The sequence below is a fragment of the Diabrotica virgifera genome, chromosome 3 (assembly GCF_917563875.1).
Source record: "Diabrotica virgifera virgifera chromosome 3, PGI_DIABVI_V3a".
Lineage (NCBI taxonomy): Eukaryota > Metazoa > Arthropoda > Insecta > Coleoptera > Chrysomelidae > Diabrotica > Diabrotica virgifera.
This window is the reverse complement of record NC_065445.1, coordinates 112955727-112975205: the sequence shown is the minus strand read 5'-3', so window position 1 is coordinate 112975205 and position 19479 is coordinate 112955727. Positions and strand designations below refer to the sequence as shown.

General features: G+C 33.4%; 1 protein-coding gene and 1 long non-coding RNA gene across 4 annotated transcripts in view; both read left to right on the top strand.

Annotated features, from left to right (window-relative positions):
- Nucleotides 1–19479, top strand: part of LOC114327449 (glutaminyl-peptide cyclotransferase) — an 84116-nt gene that overhangs the window by 24827 nt on the left and 39810 nt on the right. For all 3 annotated transcript variants that reach the window (XM_028276073.2, XM_028276072.2, XM_028276071.2), the window contains 2 exons: nucleotides 6604–6928; nucleotides 12554–12684. In XM_028276073.2, the coding sequence (XP_028131874.1) occupies nucleotides 6604–6928; nucleotides 12554–12684 (456 nt within the window). The remainder of the gene's footprint in view (nucleotides 1–6603; nucleotides 6929–12553; nucleotides 12685–19479) is intronic.
- LOC126882045 (uncharacterized) lies at nucleotides 17327–18041 on the top strand. The gene is made up of 3 exons (XR_007697098.1): nucleotides 17327–17553; nucleotides 17700–17845; nucleotides 17988–18041. It is a non-coding gene; the product is annotated as an uncharacterized LOC126882045 (long non-coding RNA).

Here is a 19479-nt window from a genome sequence, read left to right as displayed (position 1 = left end):
TGGGACCCATCTTGCCTTCTTATGTAAAAATGTGTTGTTGTTATAATATTTTACGCATACATACGCAACGTTTTTAAGCAGTGCAGCATTGAAAATGAAGTTGTCCATCCAAATTAACAAAATTGTAAATATATTCGCTAATAGTAGTACACGGAGAAAGTTGTTCATCTCATAGAATAATATTATGTAACATTGTAATCATATAGTAAATTTTGTTATATTTTACATTAATGTACATTTTTCATCTTTATTGGTATAGAATAATATTCTGTACCAATAAAGATGAAAAATGTAAGTTCTTATAAACAATGCTTGAATACACTAATAGCTCAGTAAATGACCATTTTGGAGTGTAATTATCAGCGTCACAACGGATGTATTTGCTTGACAATTTTTAATGAGGTAGTAGTTACCCTCCACTTTAAAGTTGTACTTGTGCTGTTGGTTGCTTTTACTTCGGTGGTGAAAGTCACTCCTTCTCGGGGGTGAAAAACTTACGTTTAAAATAAGTCCGGAAATGGATAAATTGACTAATTATAAGCAGATTTTGTTCTAGAGTTTCTTTATCTATGTCAATACTTTTCAAGTCATTTACGAGTGAAAATGTTTATTTTTCAACAAAAAACCACGTTTTCAGACGGTTTTTTCGTAACTAACTCAAAAGTAAGTATTTTATCGAATTAAATATTAGATATCGAAAAATTATCGAAAAAACATTTGTAGCACAAATGTAGCGTATAAAATACAAATAAATGGTGTAGTCATGAAGTCTATCGACACAGTAAAGGCACAGTTGAAGCTAATGAAAAATTGTTCTCATTTTTCTCAAACACTTTTCGTGGAAAACTCATTAAAACTTTTTTAAATGTTTAAAAAAAAACCTTTTTTTATTTTTTATAAAAGTTTCTAGCACCAAAACTATGCGAGTGACGCTCTAAATAAAGTTGGCCCCTTTTTTGGCAAAAAAATCGTGAAAATCTCCCCATATTTCGCCTCCCAAATAAAATTAATCGTTAGCGCTTTACCATTTACTTTAAATATTTTTTGTTTATATGATCTGTAAGTTTGACGGGTTCGAAGTTCTTATTTTTGAAAAAATTTGTTTTATAGTAATTTTTTTTATTTTGCCCTTTTTTCCCTTTGAAAAAAGGCCTTTTTTTAAAAATAGTTTAAAAAGTATTAGTGAAACGAAAAATCTCAAAGAGTAAAGAAATGTAAGTTTTGTTTTTACAAACATTTTGGCTTTATTTTGTTTTTTTGTAAGACAAAATTGGTTAAGATATGGCTGTTCAAAATATGCATACAGTCGTGATTAGTGACTCGTTTAAGTCCTTTTAACCAGAACCGTTTCAAAAATAAGAACTTTCAACCGGTGAAACTTACAGATCATATAAAGAAAAGTTTGATGCTAGAAAAATAAGAATGATACATACAAATAAAAATAGAAATAAAAATAAAATTGATGCTTTTATAAAAAATAAAAGTAAAGCTTTTTTTAAACACTTTAAAACAGTTTTTAAAATTCCCTTCGATTTGGAATTTGACGAATAAGAAAAACTTTTTATGAGCTACAACTTTGCTTTTACTGGGTCGAGTTAATTTTTTTATAAGCTACATTTTTGCTGACAATATTTTTTTTTCTATCAGATACTTAATATTTGAGCTATTTGCGAAAAACCGCTTGAAAACGTGTTTTTTTGTTGAAAAATAAACATTTTCGCTCACAAAATAACTCCAAAAGTATTGAGCTGACCACTTCGGTGGTGACACTGAAAATTACATGGTATCGTCGTATGTTACGTTCATTTACTGGGCTGTAACACATATAGGTATTTGTTACAAATGTCGCATCTAGTAATTTTGTAAAGGAGGGACCCCATTTTAAATTCTGCGGGGGGGGCTGCCGAACGGAATTTGTATGTATAAATCAATGATAATAATGTAATAAGTAAGTTTATTAAGTTTATTTTTAAAACGGGTACCTAAACACTCCGACTTCCGGCGTGGAAGTCGAAACGTCAATAAGTTCAAACTAAAATTGTGGCTTTATTTTCCAAAGAAAACAGCAAGTTATAACTTTGGTTCTTACAATAGGATCAAAGTTTATCGAACGCCATTTTGTTCATTTTTTCAAAAAAAAAATTTCATTTTTGTAAAATTTTAATACATACCTATTGGAGGGACGCCGGTGTTCAACATTCCTCCATGGAGAGTTTGGAGTAGTTCCAATGTCTCTTTCCAGCGTTTTGCACTTGCAGTAAGTTCAATGTGTCGCTAAGCCTTCGATAGCTAAGAGGAGAACTTTTAATGAACCGTAAGATGCTGTAATTCTGGCCTGTTGAATTGTGTATGTAAATAAAACACTTTTATTTTGCTATGACTGTAATGAAGTTGAAAAAAGGCAAGAAATAGAATTTTACATGTGAACAATTGAGTTACAACTATCCGTGAAAGACGCCACCACACATAATTTTACACTTTATGTACCGGCTTTTTGCTAATTGCCGCGTGAAGAATACTCTTCAAACAAGCGTAATGAAAAAGTGCGTTCTTAAGAAGTGTCGATAGTTGACTGACTGTTGCACCCTTGCATCCCGTTAACAAAACTTTCCGTTGGGGGGTGCTTTGGGTAAAAAGAAGGCGGAGAGTAACATTCTTGGAAGATTTCTTCAGGCAATGCGTAATGGAATTATTTTATGGTTGTTACAGAGGCGGCGCGGAAAATTGTTGTTGGTGAAATAGAGTTTATTTTGGGTGGAGAATACAGTTCTCCAACACCTATTATCTAATCGTTTTGGAGATACAATCATTAAATCAATTAAAGTACCCCGCACAAACCTTATGGAAATTAAGTCCCAGTGGATTTACTTCATACTTTGGGAAAATACTATTTGAAGCATTGTGATGAAAAGTTTTCATGGGCACAATTCGATCGTGTGGAGGATTTTCAAGATATAGAGGCACAAACTCGGAAAATTATAAGATTTACTGGGTATTCCAATTCCCTGAGTTACTGATTATCTGGCAACATATAGAAGTTTGGATCAAAGAAAAGTACTGGTAGTCTAGGATTTTTTCCTGGCTATCCAATGGCGATCTTTACTTTGACCTTGACCTTCAACGGACGTCATCTTCTAGAGTTTCGAGGGTTTTCGGCATTAAATTGATATAAACAGATTACTCATCTATTTTTGGGATCGCTAAACACGAATATGGCATCAGAATTGACCTCCGCAGGACGTGTTGGCCAGGGTCACTGCAAGGGACGTCATCTTCCAGAGTTTCGATGGTTTTCGGCATTTAATTAATGCAAATGAATTACTGAACGGTTTTTTGAGGTCGCTAAACACGAATATGCCACCAGAACCGACTCCCGGAGCACCTGGTTTCCAAGTTCGATGAAAGAGGCTCCTGGAGTTTCGAGTATCTTCGGTACTACATTAATGCAAACGGATTAGTTATAGAGTTTTGGGGTTGCTGAATACGAATACGTGATCAGCACAGACACAGCAGCACCTGTGTCTAAGGTGCCTAAGACAGGTCATCTTCTGGAGTTTCGGAGGAATCAAATGGATGACTCTTAGGTTTTTGGGGTTGCTGAACATGCATGCACTATCAGATCCGACCCACGAATCACATTGTGCCTACGGCACGTCATCTTCTGGAGTTTTGAGGGTTTTCGGCATTAAATTAATAAAAACGGATTTCTCGTGGCTTTTCTGGGTCGCTGAACGCTAATACGCCATTAGATCCGACCTACGGAGCACCTGGTTCCTAAGGGTATTCATCTTCTCGAGTTTCAAGAGTTTCGGCATTAAATTGATACGAATGGATTGCTCATAGATTTTTTGAGTTGCTTAACACGAATACGCCATCACAACAGACACCGGAGCGCCTAAGGCCTAAGGCACGTCATCTTCTGGAGTTTCGAGAGTTTTCGGTACTAAATTGATGCGAACGGATTGCTACACATCGAGTACTAGGTAGTTTTCTGAGTTGCTGTTGAAAGAAAGCGTACAAATTGGTGAAAAGTTTTTTTTGCTATTTGTAGATTTTTATTAAAATAACTATGTTGTGCTATTCAATTGTTTTAATTATTTATAAATATAAAATAAATTTATATCTGACAATGTTTTTCCTTCATTTATTCTAAGATCGATTTACTATTTTCTATTTTAATAGTGTTATTCATCGTGGTCACTAGATACTCCAGAGTCTTTTATATGAGTCATATTCGTGTTCAGCAACCCCAAAAACACAAGAGTAATCCGCTTATATCAATTTAGTACCGAAAACTCTCGAGACCCCAGAAGATGACGTGCCATAGGCACCAGGTACCCCGGTGTCTGTTCTGATAGCGTATTTGTGCTCAGCAGCCCCAAAATCCCATGAGCAATACCCATCTGCATCAATTTAATGCCGAAACTTGTCGAAACTTCAGAAGAAGACCTGCCTTAGGCACCAATTGCTCCGTGGGTTGGATCTAATGGCGTATTCACGTAAAAACCTGTGAGTAATCAGTTTACAGTAATTTAATACCGAAAGCTCTCGAATCTCCAAAGCATGACGTGCCTTAGGCACCAGGTACTCCGATGTCTGTTCGGATGGGGTATTCGTGTCCAGCAACTCCAAAAACCTACGAGTAATCCGTTTGCATCTATGTAGTACCGAAGACCCTCAAAACTCCAGAAGCCCCTTTCATTGAACTTGGAAACCAGGTGCTCCGGGATTCGGTTCTGGTGGCATATTCGTGTTTAGCGACCTCAAGAAACCGTTCAGTAATTCATTTGCATCAATTAAATGCCGAAAACCATCAAAACTCTAGAAGATGACGTCCCTTGCAATGGCCCTGGCCACCACGTATTCCGGAGGCCAATTCTGATGGTATATTCGTGTTTAGCGATCCCAAAAACCCATGAGTAATCTGTTTATATCAATTTAATGCTGAAAACCCTCGAAACTCTAGAAGATAACGTCCGTTGAAGGTCAAGGTCAAAGTAAAGGTCGCCATTGGATAGCCAGGAAAAATCCTAGACTACTAGTACTTTTATTTAATCCAAACTTCTACATGTTGCCAGATAACCAGTAACTCAGGGAATTGGAATACCCGGTAAATCTTATAATTTTCCGAGTTTATGCCTCTATATCTTGAAAATCCTCCATACGATCGAGATGTGCCCATGAGAACTTTTTATCAGGATGCTTCAAAGAGTATTTTCCCAAAGTATGAACTAAATCCACTGGGACCTAATTTCCATAAGGTTTGTGCGGGGTACTTTTTAATAATAAATTATCTTACGGGTCCTGCATAATAATAAGGTATAATAGGGTATAATAAGTCCTGCACTGTTGTTTGTGTATATTTGATTATTGAATTCAAAATAGTCTTGATTGTGGGTAATCCTCTAAGCCCATTGCTATCAGATATATTTATGAACCAACTTGAAACAACAATTTCTAAACATCCCGTATTTAAACAGTTCTTATATTGGTGGAGATACGTGGATGATATACTAGTATGCTTTACAGGAACTAACAGACAACTTGACCAATTTCTATCATATATTAATTCACTTCATAATAATATTGAGTTTACAATAGAAACAGAACAGAATAACTCCATAAACTTTCTAGATGTAACGATTTCCAGACTACACAACAAACATGAGTTCTCCGTATATCATAAAAACCTACCCATACTGACACAACTATACACAATTCATCATCCCATTCTACACAACACAAATTAGCAGCCTACCATAGCATGATACATAGACTGACAGAAATTCCCATGACAAAAAATAACTTCGAGATAGAACTAAACATCATTAAACAAATAGCAGTAAACAACGGCTATAACGAACAAACAGTTAACAAAATTTTAAACCAAAAACTCCATAAGAAAGCCCTGAAATTAGTGTATCCACCACCACAGAAAGAACCCAGTACCTTCTGCTCTCTCACATATACTGGCAAGATAACAACAAAAATAGCCAGATACATAAAAAAGAAAGGAAGAACACCAGCTTTCAGAACTAACAACAACTTAAGCAAATATATTAAGAACAATAAAAGCCGAAAGAGAAAGCAACTACAGAGTGGTGTGTACAAACAACTTGTGGTGACTGTTCGAAAACGTACATCGGTCAAACTGGCAGAACTTTTGACAAACGGATAGCAGAACACAAAAGGGCATTCAACAATAGAAAAACAGACACTTCTACATACGCACTTCACCTTCTAGATCATCATCATTCTTTCAATGAAGAGTTTCAAATTCTGCATATTCAAAATAAAGGCCTTAAGCTATCTTTTTTAGAATCTATGGAAATTAATAAACTGAAAAATACAGATATAATTCTGAATGACCAACTCGAGATAAACAGCTCCCCACTCCTCAACCTCTTCAGTTGAAGACTTAAAAAGGCAAACACATTGTAAACTATATCACTTGAGAAAGGCACTCTGCCGAAACTGCTGTAGTCACTTAGTTATAATAAATTTTGTGGAAGTATAGAAAACAAACGTTTTCAGTGTTTTATTGTTAGATACCTTTTTTTTTTGAAAATTTTCATTAGAGATTTTAGTTAACATTTGTTTTAGGGGCTATCGACTCAGCAGTCCCTTGCGCTATGATGTTAAATTTAATCAAAGTAATGGATAAAGAATTAAAGTCAGTACAATCAAACTCTTTAAGTTTAAAACTTATATTCTTTGATGGAGAAGAAGCTTTCGTTGAATGGGGACCCAAAGACTCTATATACGGTGCTAGGCATTTAGCACAAGTGTACCAAAACAAAATAGAAACAAGTCGTGCATCTGGTGAAAGGATCAATGAAAATCAGAAAATAGATATGTTGATTTTGTTGGATTTGATTGGACATAAAGCTACAAGATTCTTAAGTACATCACGAGAAACGGAAAATTGGTAAGAACAATTTATGTGTCTTATTATTTCATCACCGTTATAAGTATTATCACCAATTTTAAGTTTAAAAGTCATCACCACTACGGTTGGTCCCTTTTTAAAAATTGTTTATATTAAACAATTCAACTATTCTTTTAGTTATATATACATGTTGTTTTTCTTCTCCTTCAAAATCCTTTTTATAAGCAATTCTGTTTGTTCATTGGCGGATTGATACCTCTATGAAAGCTGAATACTTAATTAGAATTAAATAAAAACTATACTTAAATCATATTGTTGAAAAAATCAAATATCGCGCAATACCATAAAAGTGATAGTGAACGTATAAAATTACATGCATACTTTTGATCACATACAAAGTCTATGTTGTGAGAATAAATCGCTAACGAATGCGCTTTGGTAGAAGGAACAGTACTAGATGGAAATAAGAAAAAATATTCGAGAGTGGAGCCGAAAAACACAAGAAAAATCAGTAGAAAGAAAAGATCCTTAAACAAAATCTAAAAGAGAACCAAAACTTATTTAAACTCAGTTTCACACTGAAATCCATAGCTAGTGAAGCTGCAAACAATGAAAATGCACGTGATGAAATAGGAATAACTGAAACTGAGGGAAACATAGCTTCCGTAACTGAAGAAGATGAAAAACATGTAACGGCAGCTCTATTCCAGTTCAAGAAGTTAAAGAACCAGAAACCGAAACTAAGTTAGAAATTCAAGTTAAAGATAAATTGAATATATTTTTACGAATTGGATTACGGAATACAATGACTGAAGAAGTACGAAAATTTTGAATTGGGAAAGGTCTTTAGAATGTAAAAACCTTGATGGAAGTTTTTCAGCATCAAAAGGAAATTTTGTAGGCATTACAAGATTTTTACACAATCTATGGTTTTTCGAAAACATATCAGTGGAACAAAAATTAAAAGAGATTGGCTAACGTATTCTCCCTCAAATGGAATATCGTATTTTGGGTTTATTTAGTCCGTGTACAACTTTTTTTCAGCCTCTACCCACCGTTGGGAAGTTATGATCAAATGCTTAAATGAAACTCCACTAAGCGATCTCATTCACCACTATCTAGACCTTAAAAGAATAAGCAGCACAAAATGGACTGCACGGACACGTGCAACCAGACCTTTGTCTAAAGGTTACAACGCTTTCAAATCTGCTCTTCATACTCTTGCTGAAGACTCTAATCAGAAAGCTGAAACAGTTCATGAAGTGCTGTTGAAGTGTTTGTTGAGAGAAATGTCAAAAAAAAGAAACTTTCATAATTAATGAGTTTTGGGCAACAATTTTAGAACGTATCTGTAAATTATTACAGAGAGAAGATATTGAACCTAAAACTGCAGTTCAGCTTTTTAAATTCACTTTTGGAGTTCTTAAAATTCTAAAGAGATCATTTTGCTTACTACGAGCAGAAGGTCTGCGATCTACAATACTCTGCCGACGAGAGCAAACAAACGCGAGCAAGAAAACTACATTTTGATGATGCTAATTCCAAAGAAGTTTTTCTACAGGATGGTGAAAAGTTAGAGGTTGAAACGAATCTACCAATTTTGGATAAGCTAATTATTGAGCTGAGTCGTCAGTTGACAGCGTATGAGCCAGTAACTCAGTATATGGTGTTTTGTGTGTTTTTCCAAAACAGTGATACTCAAATAAAGAAATGTGCTTCAAAACTACATGAAATCTATACTGATTATATTGAACCTGAAATTTATGATGAACTATTGCAGTTCAAATATTTTATAGTTCATTTTCAGGACTGATAGCGAAAATAATTGCTTCATAGTCTTTTTGGGTTCAAATCGAAGTTTCGAAATTTGTCAGTAGCTTGTAAGATTTATCTTACGCTAATGATTACAAATGCAACAGTCGAACGATCATTTTAAAAAATGAAAATTATTAAAAACTGTAACCGTTCGACAGTGGCACAAAATAGGCTTAACACAGGAATACCTCTCGGAGATGAAGGGGTTATCCGAGGTTTTGGAGGGAAAAGAAAGAAGTTTCTTAAGGGTCTCCTAGCTTGGGTTGCCTAGGGGCCTTAAGATTCGTAATCCGGGACTGCAGTGTCACTCCATCTTTTGCTCGGTCGGCAAATACTTCTTCTACCGATTGGTAATTTATCCCCTTGGTATTTTGACCACACGTGGCTCTCCCATTCTGTTTATGTGGTTATTCCATTTTTTTTTCTATTTAGTGTCCATTCGTTTATACACTGTACGTTACATTTTCTTCTAATGGGTTCACTCCTCTTTCGATCTCTCAGCGTATTTCGTGTAGTTTTTCTCAGTACTCTCATCTCTGCCGTTTCCAGTAGTCTTTGTGTTGGGGCTGTGTCGAGTCTTGTTTCTGATGCATATATTTTTGTTAAACTGGCTTTATAAATTTCTGACTTCGTCTCAGTGTTAATTTGTCGGTTTCGCCATACAGTATTAAGGCATCTTGCCAATCTATTTTCTTTTTTTACTTGATTTCTCCCTTCTTTATCCAAGCCTCCGTAGCTGGACAATGTAATTCCAAGGTATTTTATTTCCATTGGTTGTTCAATACTGATGCCGCCAATCCCTATTTTACATCTGATTGGTTCTTTACCGATTACTATTGTTTTAGTTTTCTGAGATAAAGTTGTCATATTTCTTTTGCTATTATGTTAAATCTGTGGACCAATCTTTGCAGATTATCTACATATTGGGCTATCAATATTGCGTCGTCTGCGTAACAGAGTATTTTTCCTTCTTTGTTTCCTATTCTGTATCCTCTTTCTTTGTTGACGCTTTTGATGATTTCATCCATTATGCGTCATCCTGTCTTATTCCGCTGCCTATGTTGTTTTTCAGTTCAGTTATTCATAATTTGAATTAAATATGTAATTATTGTGTTCTTTTAGCAGTGAGAATAACATAATATAAAATCACTAATTGTTCTTCTATAATTAATTTACTATAAAACTGATAGTTAACCGTGTAGAATTAAATATTCGGAATTACATCGTTGCACATCCGATTAGGAGACCTTTTAAATTAGGTGCCCCGTGACCTCGGTTTGTATTTTAAAAAATTGTCGATTGTGGCATTAAGACAACACTGATGACGTTATGTCCAACACATGTATAGCAATGATGGACATTCAAAAATTAAAATTGACTGAGTCTAAAAAAATTAAGATTTTTTTAAATGTCGTCTGTTTCTAAAATAATTAATTTATTCCACACTTTTGCATCATCATACTACATACATCCGCTATGCTATAGCTTTAGCTTCTTATAATTTCTATTTTTTTAAAACCTTGCAATTATGAAAATGTGTTAGATCTACTTTGGACAACTACTGGAAAAAGAGTATTGCCTAGAAAAGTGCCTTAATAATGCAGATGAGAAAAATGTTGAATTATTATATTCTTTACTATCTAGTAATCGTTGGAGTTTTGTCAGAAAGAATTTACTGAACTAAATATGTTTATACACTCACCGGCACAAAATTTCGGCTCTAAAAATGTTTGATTCAGTTTGACAATTTATAACTTTATTATAGACCTCTATTTAACGGACTTCGGATATAACGGACAAAAAATTCGATCATATATAAAAATTAAGAACCTTCTGTTAACGTTATACTTTCATGGACAAGATTCCGTAATAGATTTAAAAGAGTTGGAAGTTCCTGGTGTCTATAGGACAATACATAATAGTGCCGGAGAAGAAAGTAACTGAGAAAGATGTTTTACAATGGCTAGAAGTGGATGAAGGCGGCCCTGGATATAACATCATTACTGAAAGTAAAATAGGAGATGAAGTTATGAGCTTAAAAAATGAGAATGGAAATGAAGATAGCGAAGAAGATAAAACAACACTGCCAAAAATGAAGTTATCGTAGGTAAGATCGCATTTCGATGATCTAAAACATTTATAATATAGTACAGTGTACATATTTAAAAAAAAATTTTTGATTTATTTTAAACCTATTTTTATATAACGGACTTTCGGCTTTAACGGACACACCATACCCCAATTACCAATTTTACCAAATTGGCAAAATTACTTACTAAAATTACTAGCCAGTTGTGTCTGAGTTTAGCGAACCCACTTTACCGACATACAAACTGATACATTAATAGTACAAATAATAGAGTTATAAATTGTCAAACTTAATCAAAAATTTTTAGTGGCGGAATTTTGTGGCGGTGAGTATAGATACCATATTAAAAATCTCTTGGTATTCTTTTAACTTCTATCTATTTGTCTTCCTTAACATTAGCTATACAGAGAGGTCCTAAATTATGGAATAAATTCATTTTATCTAAAATGGACGACTATAGAGAAAAATCTTGAAACAGGTCGATTTTTGTTTTTAAATTACAACTTTTTGGCATATATTTCATACTAGTGACGTCATCCATCTGAGCGTGATGACGTAATCGATGATTTTTTTAAATGGGAATAGGGGTCGTGTGGCACCTGATTTGAAAGGGCGTTCAATTCTCTATTCAGTAATACAAACATTAATATCATTATTTATACGGGGTGACCAAAAAAATTACTTTTGAAATAAATTAATTGACGAAAAAAGAAGAATGTTTGCAATTTATTTAACTCAAAATACATTCTATCGCTGTCACAAAATAGAAAAAAATATTTATTTGGCAAATAAACCTTGCTTTTCGCTTAAATTAAATGTTCAAACTGCCAAGTGGTAGGTGGGAGGCTGTTTGTGATTTAATTTAAGCGAAAAGAAATGTTTATTTGTCAAATAAACATTTTTTTTGTATTTGCTGACAGCACTATAATGTATTTTGAGTTAAATAAATTGCATACATTCTTCTTTTTGCGTCAATTAATTTAATTCAAAAAATATTTTTTGGTCACCCTGTATAAATAATAATATTATTGCTAGCAGTTGCCGCTAGGGCATCTAAGCCATTTCGTTCGTTGCAATTCGGGACTGCACGCTGGGGTTTGTTTTGGTTGGATCAGGGAGAGCAGCATATGTGCCTCCTGATGAGAGACTAATAAGTTTCGAAACCGGTAGAGGTGCTTGCAGCGCTCTCTGATTGGACTGGAATATGGTTCGGCTGTATTTTCGTTTTGCAACGAAATTGAAAATGGTTATTCATTTTTGATTTACATTTACTCTGTGTGGAGTATGAAGGGAACCAGTCTCGTTGGAACTTTACCGCGCTGAGCAGATGTGACGTGAATTGTAAATTGTAGAATTCCCTCATCTTCCTTAGTCTCAGCATCCGTATGGCTTGCAAATTGTAGAAGCCTCGGAGGTGTAACCAGAGAAGGTTCCCATTGTTTTCATTCTGGTGGGATATTAGAGTGAAAACTTAGTCTCTTAATAATATTATTGTTTATATTACTGAATAGAGAATTGAAAACCCATTCAAATCAGGTGCCACACGACCCCTATTCCCATTTAAAAAAATCATCGATTACGTCATCACGCTCAGATGGATGACATCACTAGTATGAAATATATGTCAAAAAGTTGTAATTTAAAAACAAAAGTCGACCTGTTTCCGGATTTTTCTCTATAGTCGTCCATTTTAGAGAAAATGAATTTATTCCATAATTTAGGACCTCTCTGTATATTCACTACAAATAAAAAAATTATAGGTATTTACGCCTTGCGAACATTGAGACTCGTTTAGGAAACTTGAGCTTACTAGAAGGTTCACAAACACATTTTGTAAAAAGGCGTCAATATGGAGGTGTAGAAGATGATCACATACCATTTTTACAAAGAAGTAAGTAAATTGCTTTCTTATTTTATATTTATTTAGAAATTGAATGCATGGTACTCTGGGCAAATGAGTAAAAAACAAGGGAAAGCTATTTACCAGCAATTTTATTGCTGGAATCGAATTTTATGATTCTAATATATTAATAATATAGGTATGCAAAGTCCACAGATAGTGTGCTATGTTTTTATAAACAAATTAGCGCTCCGAAATCGTGTTTTTTTCAATTATTGCTCTGTAACTCCCAAGATTTTAAGTTTACCCCAAAAACACTTAAATGAAAATTCACCGTAATTTAATTATGCGTAGAGATATTTTTTCCCGATTTCCTTCCACGAAAATTTTCCTCGGAAAATCTGGTTTTTTCCAACAAAATCTTTTATTTTCAACTAAAATTTTAGATAAGTAATTTTGGTGACATAAATGCTTTTTTGGTATAGATTATATTATATTCTCAAAAGCCGGTGGAAATTGAACGAATAGTTTAGCATTAATTATTAACAATTTACGGTCGCAACAAAACCCATAATTAGTATACCAGAATAACTATGATTTTCGCATAAAAAGGCACTACACCTATCTAACGTACTTTATAGAATTAAAATTGAACTATTTGAGCCGCATCAGGAATGTTTTAAAGTTATAAACAATTTTTTGGCTTACAAACAAATTGAATTTCTCAGCAACTATTAGATTTAATTAAATTAAGAAAACGATATTGGAAAAGACGTGGCAGGAAGCTTCTTTTAAAAGAAAAACAGTTTAATTGCTATGGGTTCCTGAGATACAGCCGGTCAAAGTTGACCGATAAATAAATAAATTAATTTATTATAACAAAACTAAAGCATCTCTGACATTTCGTAGCGCGTTAGTTAGGTTTATTCAATTGAATTTCTCAATTGAAATTCTAATTTCTTCTAGTTTTTGATCGGGTTTTGGTATTTTTGGTATTTTTCACGCGTAATACCGATCGTTTTTATTATTATAATATATGTCATAAGTTTCTTGAAATTATGAACATTTGTATGTAGAAAGAGGAAAGGTAACGGTTCGAAAATTACCATCATATTGTTTATAACTTCGTTGCAAATGCCGGTCAACTTTGACCAGGAACCACTCATCGCAATTAAACTTTTTTTCTTTTAAAAAAAGCGTCCTGCCACTTCCTCTCGAATACCGTTTTCTTAATTTAATTTAATTTAATAGTTGCCGAGATATTCTATTTGTTTGTAAGCCAAAAAATTGTTTATACATACCTTAGGCCGCTAAAATAGTTCAATTTCAATTCTGTAAAGTACGTTAGATATGTATATGTAGTGCCTTTTATACAAAAATCATAGTTACTCTGGTGTATTATATGTTAAGTATTTGTTAAAATATATCGAATACGCCACTGTTTATGACACACTAATGTCACATCGCCATTATATTAATTAATTGTCAAACCCAAGAAGGCGTCATGTACTTTTAGAAACAGTAAAATACACTCGGGTGCAAAAAAATCGATCCACTAAAAATTTGGTCATTTTTGATGTCTCGAATTTCCTAAACCTGTTGTCCGATTTAAGTGATTTTTTTACCATGTTATAGCCTTATTCATTAACAATATCGCTGTAATAATATTGTTGCTAGACAGGTAAACTGTCATTGTATACCGGGTGTACAAATCAAACTGTATTTTTTTCTCAAAGTTCGCATCATCCTGTGGACTATTCTAGCGTTTATAAAATAATGAAATTAAAAACCAACTATAGCCTACGGTTTTCTTAACATTCTGTTTTTAGATTCATTCGCTTATGTCAGATAATAAAAAAGTTAGGTACTTTAACAACTGGCCATGTTCGTCATCAGTACAGGGTGTTTCGAAATAAGTGCGGCAAATTTTAAGGGGTAATTTTACACATGAAAATAATGACAGTTTGCTTTATCATCCGCAAATTATCATCCGCAATCATATGTCCGCAAACGCTTCGTTTTCGAGATACGGGATGTTCATTTTTTTTACAAACTGACGATTTATTTATTGCTTTAAAACCATTTGATAAATGCAAATCAAATTTGGTGGGGTTTAAAGCGTAGTTATTGCACATTTTTTAACATACAATTAAGAATTTAATATTCACCATTATCGTATAAACGGGTATTATGACCGATCATATTACCCGTATGCACGCCAATGGTGAATATAAAATTCTTAATTGTATGTCAAAAAATGTGTAATAACTACGTCTTAAAACCCACCAAATTTAATTTGCATATCTTAACTGGTTTTAAAGCAATAAATAAATCGTCAGTTTGTAAAAAAAAATTGAACATCCCGTATCTCGGAAACGAAGCGTTTGCAGACATATGATTATAAAGCAAACTGTCATTATTTTCTCATGTAAAATCACCCCTTAAAGTTTGTCGCACTTATTTAGAAACACCCTGTACTGATGAAGAACATGTCTAGTTGTTAAAGTACCTAACTTTTTTATTATCCAACATAAGCGAATGAATCTAAAAACAGAATGTTAAGAGAACCGGAGGCTATAGTTGGCTTGTAATTTCAGTATTTTATAAACGCTAGAATAGTCCACAGGGTGATGCGAACTTTGAGAAAAGACACAGTTTGATTCGTACACCCGGTATACAATGACAGTTTACCTGTCTAGCAACAATATTATTACAGCGATATTGTTAATGAATAAGGCTATAACATGGTAAAAAATCACTTAAATCGGACAACAGGTTTAGGAAATTCGAGACATAAAAATGACCAAAGTTTCAGTTGATCGATTTTTTTGCACCCGAGTGCATTTAATTTAAATCAGTTTAGTTTGTCCATAAGTACAATAAAATAAGAAACTGAAGTATCTAGGAGTATTCCCCGTGTAATAGCTCCATCATAATTATTCTGGCTATTATTGCGACCGTAAATTTTTAATTAACAATTTCATTGTTGCTAAACTATTTGTTAGATTTTCGCCGGCTTCCGGAAATAATCTACTACAAAAAAACTTTACTGTCACCAAGCTATTTAATTACATATTTTGGTTGAAAATTAAAAATTTTGTTGGGAAAACCCGGATTTTTCGAGGAATATTTTCGTCTAATGAAATCGAAAAAAAAAAATATCTAAAAAAATTATCTTCGGAATTACAGAGCAATAACTGAAAAAAAAATTGGGAGCATTAATTTGTTTAAAAATAAAATAGCACACTTTCTGCGTACTGCATACCCATAATAGGCATACCTATAATATGCAATTTTAAGATACGATTCCAATAATAAAATAGCTGGTAAATAACTTTTCCCAAAAATGGCTTTTTTTCGATAAACTGCCCAGACTATAACTTTATTTCGGTTATGACCAAGGATAGCAAAAAACTGTTTCCCTTTAATTTTTGTTTGTGTAGACAATATGTCTTCAAACATTTTAAGGACGGTATGTATAATTTGGGAATGTTTATACAGGCACCAAATTTTACCTATCTCTTTCCGTCATTTTATGTGAATTTTGCTATCATAATTATTACTACGCCAGGTATTATATACTTTTCTGCTGATTTTACGAGTACCTACATATATTTACAATGTGATCGGAATAACCTGGAGCGGCTAAAAATAAATGTTTGAATTTGTTAAATTATTGAATGGATAGAGTTAGAGCAAAGAAATTAAATATAATCCTGCAGTAAGGCAAGGGCGTCGTCTATCACATTATTTAATTCAAGTTTTAAAGATAATTTTCTATATGACAGAAATCAATGGGAATGAAAATGATTCACCTCCGACTTTGTTGAACCTTGTCATGGTGACATTGTTTATCAGTAGGAAAATAGGCATTGGATTGAATTAAAATTGCATGGAACAATGAGCACATAGTTGAATTCAAAGATACGTCAATAGTCATGAAAGAAACAGCCAACAAAATGAGAAGAATCGAAGAATCAGCCCTTACCTTACATAAAGAAAGAAGGATGTAGCAAACTCGTCAGTAAAATGTAGCTGGCTTTGTTTACTAATACTAGAGTTACGGCCGTAGCGAAGTGGCTATGTTACTTACTTAACAAGATGGAGGGCCCGGGTTCGAATCCTGGCACTGACAAAATTTTCAATTTCTAATTTAACTGAACCGCCACCGTGCTTTGGAGGACACGTAAAGCCGTCGGGTCCCGGCTACGTAAGTAGTCGTTAAGTCATGTAGGGGCACTTGCGAGACCTGAAATAGAGATGTTGAAAAAGTAACTATTCGTTACAAAGTACTCGTTACTAAGTACTCGTTACTTACGAATACCGAAAGCAACGATTACTATACAGCGAGGCAAATCGTTACTTTGATTACTCTGATTACTTCGTACCAATCGTATCAGAGCGAGTAACGACTATTGTATCTACTTTGATTACTTTGATTACTCTGATTACTTCGTTCCTTCGTACCATCGTATCACAACGAGTAACGACTATTGTATCTACTTTGATTACTTCGTTACTTCGTACCAATCGTATCAGAGCGAGTAACGACTATTGTATCTACAACCAGTACCCTTGATTACTTTCTAGCAGTCGTATCCCAGCGAGTAAAAACAGATCGGTGAAGGTCGTTGTTATATCGGAATACCTATAGTAGTATACATACCTACTGAGAAATACGATTCTCGATATGATTACCGGTACTCAAATACAAAAATAACAAAAGTAATCATAGTAATCAAATAATTTTTATCCCTTAAACAGATCGGTGAAGGTCGTTGTTATATCGGAATACCTATACAAAATACCTACCTACTGAGAAATACGATTCTCGATATGATTACCGGTACTCAAATACAAAAATAACAAAAGTAATCATAGTAATCAAATCATTTTTATCCCTTAAACAGATCGGTGAAGGTCGTTGTTGTATCGGAATACCTATACAAAATACCTACCTACTGAGAAATACGATTCTCGATATGATTACCGGTACTCAAATACAAAAATAACAAAAGTAATCATAGTAATCAAATAATTTTTATCCCTTAAACAGATCGGTGAAGGTCGTTGTTATATCGGAATACCTATACAAAATACCTACCTACTGAGAAATACGATTCTCGATATGATTACCGGTACTCAAATACAAAAATAACAAAAGTAATCATAGTAATCAAATCATTTTTATCCCTTAAACAGATCGGTGAAGGTCGTTGTTATATCGGAATACCTATACAAAATACCTACCTACTGAGAAATATGATTCTCGAATTACCGGTACTCAAATACAAAAATAACAAAAGTGATCGTAGTAAGCAAATAATTTTTATCCCTTAAACAGATCGGTGAAGGTTGTTGTTATATCGGAATACCTATACAAAATACCTACCTACTGAGAAATACGATTCTCGATATGATTACCGGTACTCAAATACAAAAATAACAGAAGTGATCGTAGTAATCAAATCATTTTTATCCCTTAAACAGATCGGTGAAGGTCGTTGTTATATCGGAATACCTATACAAAATACCTACCTACTGAGAAATACGATTCTCGATATGATTACCGGTACTCAGATACAAAAATAACAAAAGTGATCGTAGTAATCAAATCATTTTTATCCCTTAAACAGATCGGTGAAGGTTGTTGTTATATTGGAATACCTATACAAAATACCTACCTACTGAGAAATACGATTATCGGTATGATTACCGGTACTCAAATACAAAAGTAACAAAAGTAATCGTAGTAATGAAAGTAACGAATACTGTGAATGATTACTTTATACAAAAGTAACGATTTGTAACGAATACTCGAAAGTAACTATAATCAATATCACTACCTAACACTAGACCTTAGCCAGAAGGTTACACGAACTTTACTTTTTACCAATACTAAAAGAAGAAGTCAGTGGTAAGAATATACCACCATTAATGGGTTAATAGAAGGTGAGACAAATCATCTACAACTAACTGCATAAGAACACAAAATCAGAATTTCATATCAATCCGAGGGTACATCACTCGCAGAATTTCAACTCAAAACATTGTCATTTAGCTACAAGACCGAGGCCAAGTAAGTCAACTGTAAAAGCGCGAATTGATAAACATCTACAAGTTTACAAAATTTCTTGATTTTTAATTTTTTTTTTTGAAAACGATTTCCGGATTGCAAATGGAAGCTTCAAAACATATAAATACAATATTTAACTTTGACATGTCAAAAGAAAACAATTTCAGAACCGATCTATAAAAAGTTTAATTGTAAAATTAAGATTTCAAAAAACATTTACCTACACAATAGTTATAAAATGGAAAACATTTTTATTGAGTACTAGCTGACCCGGCAGACTTCGTACTGCCTCAATAGATAAAAACAAACTTTTTTTTTTCTCTAATTCTGGCCTTGGTTTAGAACTAGAACCTTTAGCCACGTAATTGTATATCTTATCACTAACTCAGGTGTAATGTGTAGTGTGTGTGTTGAGTAAGTGTCTTGTTACTTTGCAAAGTCGACGTCATTGTCTTTGCAAAGAGACGCTAAAAAACAAACTTTTGTATACAATAAACTTAAAATAAACAAAAGGAATTCGTAATTAATAAACAAAAATGCTCGATGTGAATGAGGTTTTATTATTATTTTTAATTAATTACACATGTTTGAAGTAATAAAGTTTAGTTAGAAGTAACAAAATAAAATTTGTAGTGCAACAGTTACAATCTTAAATTTGTTTATCTTATAATAAATATAACAGCTTTATTTTATCTACATTCAAATAACCCTGTATTTATAATTGGGTTCGGGGTTGTCCAACTATATAGGTGTTGATTAATCAAAATAAA